The sequence below is a fragment of the Corylus avellana genome, chromosome ca8, assembly GCF_901000735.1.
Source record: "Corylus avellana chromosome ca8, CavTom2PMs-1.0".
NCBI classification, from domain to species: Eukaryota; Viridiplantae; Streptophyta; class Magnoliopsida; order Fagales; family Betulaceae; genus Corylus; species Corylus avellana.
In genome coordinates this window covers 6,875,315-6,881,302 of record NC_081548.1, presented here as the reverse complement: position 1 = coordinate 6,881,302, position 5,988 = coordinate 6,875,315, and the positions used below count along the sequence as shown (strand labels likewise).

At 33.3% G+C, this 5,988-nt stretch overlaps 1 protein-coding gene across 1 annotated transcript in view; it reads right to left on the bottom strand.

Annotated features, from left to right (window-relative positions):
- Positions 1–2,491: 2,491 nt before the first annotated feature.
- The window catches only part of LOC132190791 (cysteine-rich receptor-like protein kinase 15), a 4,499-nt gene continuing 1,002 nt past the window's right edge, over positions 2,492–5,988 (bottom strand). Inside the window, exons 2-3 of the mRNA XM_059605833.1 lie at positions 2,714–2,838; positions 2,492–2,568 (exon numbers count right to left, since the gene is read on the bottom strand). Of these exons, the coding sequence (XP_059461816.1) occupies positions 2,492–2,568; positions 2,714–2,838 (202 nt within the window). The remainder of the gene's footprint in view (positions 2,569–2,713; positions 2,839–5,988) is intronic.

Genomic DNA, 5,988 nt, shown 5'->3' with positions numbered 1-5,988 from the left:
GATCCTTAGGAAGTTTACACAGTGAGTGAGTACCTAGGATGAGATCCTTTAAGACTTCACCCAGTGAGTAATTTTGAGTTTAGTTTGTATGTCATAATGTGGAGATCTAATTCTTCTGTTAGCTCTCAGTCCAGTTTACCACCTAACGTGGTTAATTTTGAAAAAATTTCTGTTGAATCTGATAATAATTTAATATATAATAAAATAATGGTATCAAAATTTTATATAATAATTTAATTATATTAAATTAAATTAATATAATTAACCACGTCACTACAACCGTCGTGGTTAATTTAATATATATATATATAAAAGTGAAATAAATGATCATTGATGGCTTTTTACAGAGTAACGGGACCTCGTCTCAAAGCATTGAGTGTTCACGTCAAAAGGTGAAAAATTTGGATTTGATCAATGTCATGGTTAGTTGGTTTTGTAGCCTTTTTGACTCGAGTTAGTAGGTCCTTAGGGGTGTCTCTATACCTAATGCCCTAAAACCACCTGGTTTGGGAGCCATTGACTTAACACTCGCTACAAAGGTCAATTAGAAAGCTTAAGAGAACCAACATTGCACAACCTGACCAAAAATAAGAGAAATATGCCTCGTGTCAATCTAATAGGAATTTCAGTGAATTTTGACATTTGGAGACATTACATATTGAAAAGATTTGGAAGCCTCATAATTTTGTGCTTATTCACTTTACACTGTTTGAAACTTGTGATATGTTAGCATGTCCTTTGTAAGTAATTGCACTTTGAGATTCCAATTCATTGTGAAGATGGAGTTCATCCTTTTAAGCTCGCTAATGAATAAAAATCATGATCTTGAAGTGATGCTTTAATTTTTGGGATGACATGAACTGTGTATGATGTTTGTGGGTAACATTTCTGAAAAATCCTCACGAGACTTCACTCGTCCACTAGGGAATTCCTAGGGGTTTAAAAGGCTTGTTGGATACGCTAAATGCAATCGTACATCCCACGAAAGATGGATTTATCTTTTGTTTTCTGTTTTTTTTTTTTTTCATTCCTGTTTTTTTTTTTTTTTTTTGTATTGCTAAGGGACTAGCAATATGTAAGTTTGGGGGTGTAATAAGTGCTAAAATATTCATATTTTCAACCCTTAACTTGCATGTTTTAATCCTTTGGTTTTGGTTAATTAGGTCATTTTACTTCCTTTTTGTGTTTTTCATGCTTTTACAGGCTTTTGGAAGAAAATGAAGTAAAACTGGGTGATTTGGGTTCAAAAAGAAAAGATGAAAAAAATTGAAACTCCCTGACACTGCAATCAATCGCAGGGTACCTGCGATCGAGCGCAGTACCCGAGAGGACATAGCACAAAGCAGGCTAGGAGCGATCGAGCGCATGCCAGAAGAAGTATCGATCGTAGACCTGCGATCAAGCGCACACGGGTTGCGATCGATCGCACCCGTGCGCAGGAGACAACTCAAGGTGGCGGCCAGAATGTCCCTATTTTCATATTAGGGTTTTCCAACTCCCAATTGTAATAGGATTGAAACCCTATAAAATCCCTAGGGTTTACTACTTTTCCAAAGACTTCCAAAGCCTATATATAGACTCTTAAGCCTTTAGAATAAGAGGGTTTGGAGAAGGAGAAGAATAAGAGCTCTCAAGTTCAAGTCTCGGGTTTATTCTTTTCTTTTCTTTTCTTTTCTTTTCTTTTATGAAGATGTTTAACATCAACTCTATGTGTAGCTAATTTATTTAGTAGGGCTAGATTGAAGCCCTAGTTATGTTTAATTAATATTTCAATATTGGCGCCTTTGTGATGATCTTGTTGTGCTATTTAACTTGATTAATATTTGCTTGCATGAATTCCTCATATGTGTGTGCCTGATCAACATATGCATGTGGTATGGACTAGTTACTTAATTCAATTTGGATGACCGAGTCTTGGGTTTAACATAAGTGACAAAAGAATCCACACCGCGATTCTTGGGTTAATCAACATGGGGAATCAGGAGTATACACCCAAGCCCTAGGCCTCGTGTGTTTGTCGATTTCCATAGAACATATGCTTTTCTAAAGAACAACTTAGTATATACCATGCTAAATCCTTTAGGAAAGACAAGAGTTAGAGTATACACCCATGCCTAACTTGTTGCTTAGGAAAATCTATAGCTTAAGGAGTATACACACATGCCCTTAGGTTGACAAATATTAGATATGCATAACATGATCAAAGTATTGGCATATTGTTATATTAATTGAATATAATTAGCGGTGGATATCAAAGCCCTACCTTTTTATCATTATCAACTCAATCAATCTCTGTTTTACTTAAGGAATTTATTTTTAAACAAAAAAAAATTCAGCAATCCTCATGGGAATGATCCTGTACTTGCACCATATACTACTTTGTTGATCTTGTGCACTTGCAGGTAAAACTTACAATTATTTACCTATTAATTTAGGTATATATTTTGCACAACATATAGATAGTAAGCCAATATGGAGACATTTAATGACTTCATCTCTCGAGTAAGAGTCTCCCAATGTCGGATCCATCAAATCCAAGGGCGTTCCATCCCTCCAAAGTTTCCAAGCCTGCATCAATTGGTTAAGTAATATTATAAAAATATCACTTGTCTCCCCTAACACAAATGTGATGATGATTGTATCAGCATAGGAAAAAAAAATTAGAACATTTGGCTCATACTACTCACATGGCTCAAAAGGTGTCTAGTGGTACCATCTGATTGATTAAAAGAACTGATCTTCTTTCCACTTATAATCTCAAGAAGTAAGACGCCAAAGCTATATACATCTAACGTTACAGAGAATCCATGCATGGCATACTCTGGAGACATGTAACCACTGCAAACCAACATCATTAATACAAAAATGTGAGCCATAAGACATGCATGCTCACTTGTGTTACATAAACAATGTATTGCAAGTAACATTACTTACAATGTGCCGGCAATCCTACGAGTCTTTCCTCGAGTTTGATCAATTCCAAAAATCTTTGCCATACAAAAGGTCTGAAACTTTTGGATTCATATCCTCATCTAACAAAACATTACCAACTTTAAGATCACGATGTATAATTCTGAACCGAGAGTTAGGGGTGGGTAGAGTAACCGGCGACCGATTACCGACTGATTACCGAAATTAACCGAACCGAAAGTAACTGTAACCGATAATTATCGGTCGGTAATCGGTTTAAAATTTTATATCGATAAGCTTATCAGTCGGTAATCGGTTGGTTTATAATTTGTTATTGAAAAACCGATATAAGCGATATGATCGGTAAGTTTTTTTAATTTTTAATTTTTTTATAATTTTATATTTATTATTGAAACCAAAACGACGTCGTTTTGGTTTCACTAATACAGTCTATACAAACCTATCTAAGGGTTTTCCGGCTTTTCCCCAATTCCCCAAACTCACGCTGCAGAAGGTCTCGTAGCAGAAGCGCCGCAAGCCCGCACTCGCTGAAGGCTAAAACATAAAACTCTTTTATTTTTTAGTCTCTCTTATTTGACTATTTGTGCTTATTTTCTTAACTGAAAAAAAAAAAAAAAAAAAAAAGGTCTCTTTTAAAGCATTACATGCATTTGGCAATTTATTCATTTGATTTTTATTTTTTTTTATTTTTTTATTTTTTTATATTGTAGTGGATCAATATAAAAAAACGCTTCAATAAGCTATTTTAGCAAAAAATATACCATAAAATAACTAATTTTTAATAAGCTATTTTATGCTTTAGCCCAACAAAACGTATTTGGGCCTCCAAAACAATTAATTTTTGGCATGATTAGCAACCAGTTAAAAGCCTAATAAGAAGCCCACAAAAAACCTATTTAACCGACCGGTTAACTGATTACCAATAATTTTTGGTAACATTTCTTATCGGTCGGTAATCAGTTAGGATTTGGTTAACCGATAGCTTATCAGTCGGTAACCGGTAAGCTCATTAACCGGACCGATATGATCGATACCCAGCCATACTGAGAGTCTTCATGAAGATAAATAATTACTTGAGGAACCCTCTTTAATAATTTTGTAACGTGTTGGCCAATCAAGTTGTTTTTGTCTTTCAACGTCTATATTTTCACCAAAATTCAATATTCACGTGATAATCATGAACTAAAGTCAATTATATATCAAAATAATTCAATTAATCAAGAAAATGAATTTTATTTTGTTATACTCTTGTAAGTTCTACAACACTCATTGAATTTTTGAATAGTTAATCGAATTGTTAATTGAGCCTTTCTTGAATGAGAAATTCATGTCTAATTTTATATGACATACAAAAAAATAGATATATGCCTGTAAGAGACAAACCATATAGAAAGTTGTCGAGACTTTTGTTCTGCACAAATTCGTAGACAAGTATCTTTTCTTCTCTTTTCAAGCCAAATCCCAATAGCCTTACAAGATTTCTATGTTGAAGTTTGGCAACCACTACAACCTCATTTTTAAATTCTCCAACTCCTTGTCAAGACTTTTTTGAAAACCTATTTACAGCTATTTCTTGACCATTAGAAAGTATCCCAGCAATGTTTTCTTCATTGTTTGGTATAATACTAATTATATCTTAGAAGTTTGGCATGATACGAAGTAACTTTATCAAAATTGAATGCTAAGGTATTTTTGTACATCCCTATTAAGGATGTTTTGGCAACCTTCTCTCACAGTTTCTTTGAAGATTAACTTTGATGGTTGCTATTAATGCTTCTTTTTCAGCCACTCCTAAGCAACTCATTGGGTGAAATCATCTCAGCATTGACCAAAAAACTTCATTCCACTTATGTAAAAAGGGAGAATCCATGGCTGCTCTTACATGGATACATTTTGCTATCCCACAAGGCTACAACAATTTGTTGATTGAAGTTGTACTCTTTGGTTTCCATTTTAGCTATTAACAATCAGAACCTCTTCACCGAATGGACAATTGCTCCAATTAATCATCGCCGGAATTAGTTGAAACTACATCATTTTCAAGTTTGGAATCTTACAAAAGTTTTTCGGGAAAACTTGTCTTCGGGTATCTAGGCATTTAAAATGTGTTGTATTTAGTTTTTTGGGAAACTTCACTTAAAACCCCTAAACTACCACTAATTTTGAGACGACCCCTCAAATTTTAAAAAATGTCAATTTCACCCCTTAAACTTTCAATTTGATGCAATGCACCCCTCCGTCAATTTTTGGACATTAAAAGTGATAAAATGACCTTTATACCAAGGTCATTTTTTACAAAATTCTAAATTTACTCCTAATTTCAAATTAAAAATTAAAAAATTGAAAGGTAATTTGGTCTATTTAGTGGCAAAAATTGTCAGATGGGATCAAATGCATCAAAATAGAAAGTTTAGAGGTGAAATTGAGAGTTTTCAAAATTTGGAAGAGTCATATCAAAATGTATGGTAGTTTAAGGGTCCTAAGTGAAATTTTCCCTAATTTTTTTGTTAATATTTTGGAGTAATTTTATTAAAGACCCCTTAACTTCTACCCGATTTGACAAATTCCCTTAAACTTCAAAATCTCTTAATTTAGTTTCCTGAACTTTCAATTGCAATCAATTTGGATCCATCTGTCAGATTTTAAACATTAAATGACGTTTATACTCCTGATTTTTTTATAAAATTTAAACTTTACCCTTAATTCCAAAACATTTTTATTAAAAAAAAAAAAAAACGAAAATCATCGATATTTTGGTCTTTTTTGGCATTTCTAACGGCTAAATTTGACGAAGTGGTTCAAATTGAGAGCAATTGAAAATTCAGGGGACTAAATTGAGAGATTTTAAAGTTTAGGGAGGCTTTATTAAATCGAGTGAAAATTTAGGGGTATTCAGTGAACTTACCCTTAATATTTTTAACTTGAAGACTGAAAATGAAAGGCAGATTCCCTTTCATTATGGTATATATACTTAGGGGTCGTCCTCAAATTATAAATAAAAGAGCGGACGACGGAATCAACTATAACTATTCTATAAAAAAAAAAAAAAAAAAAAAA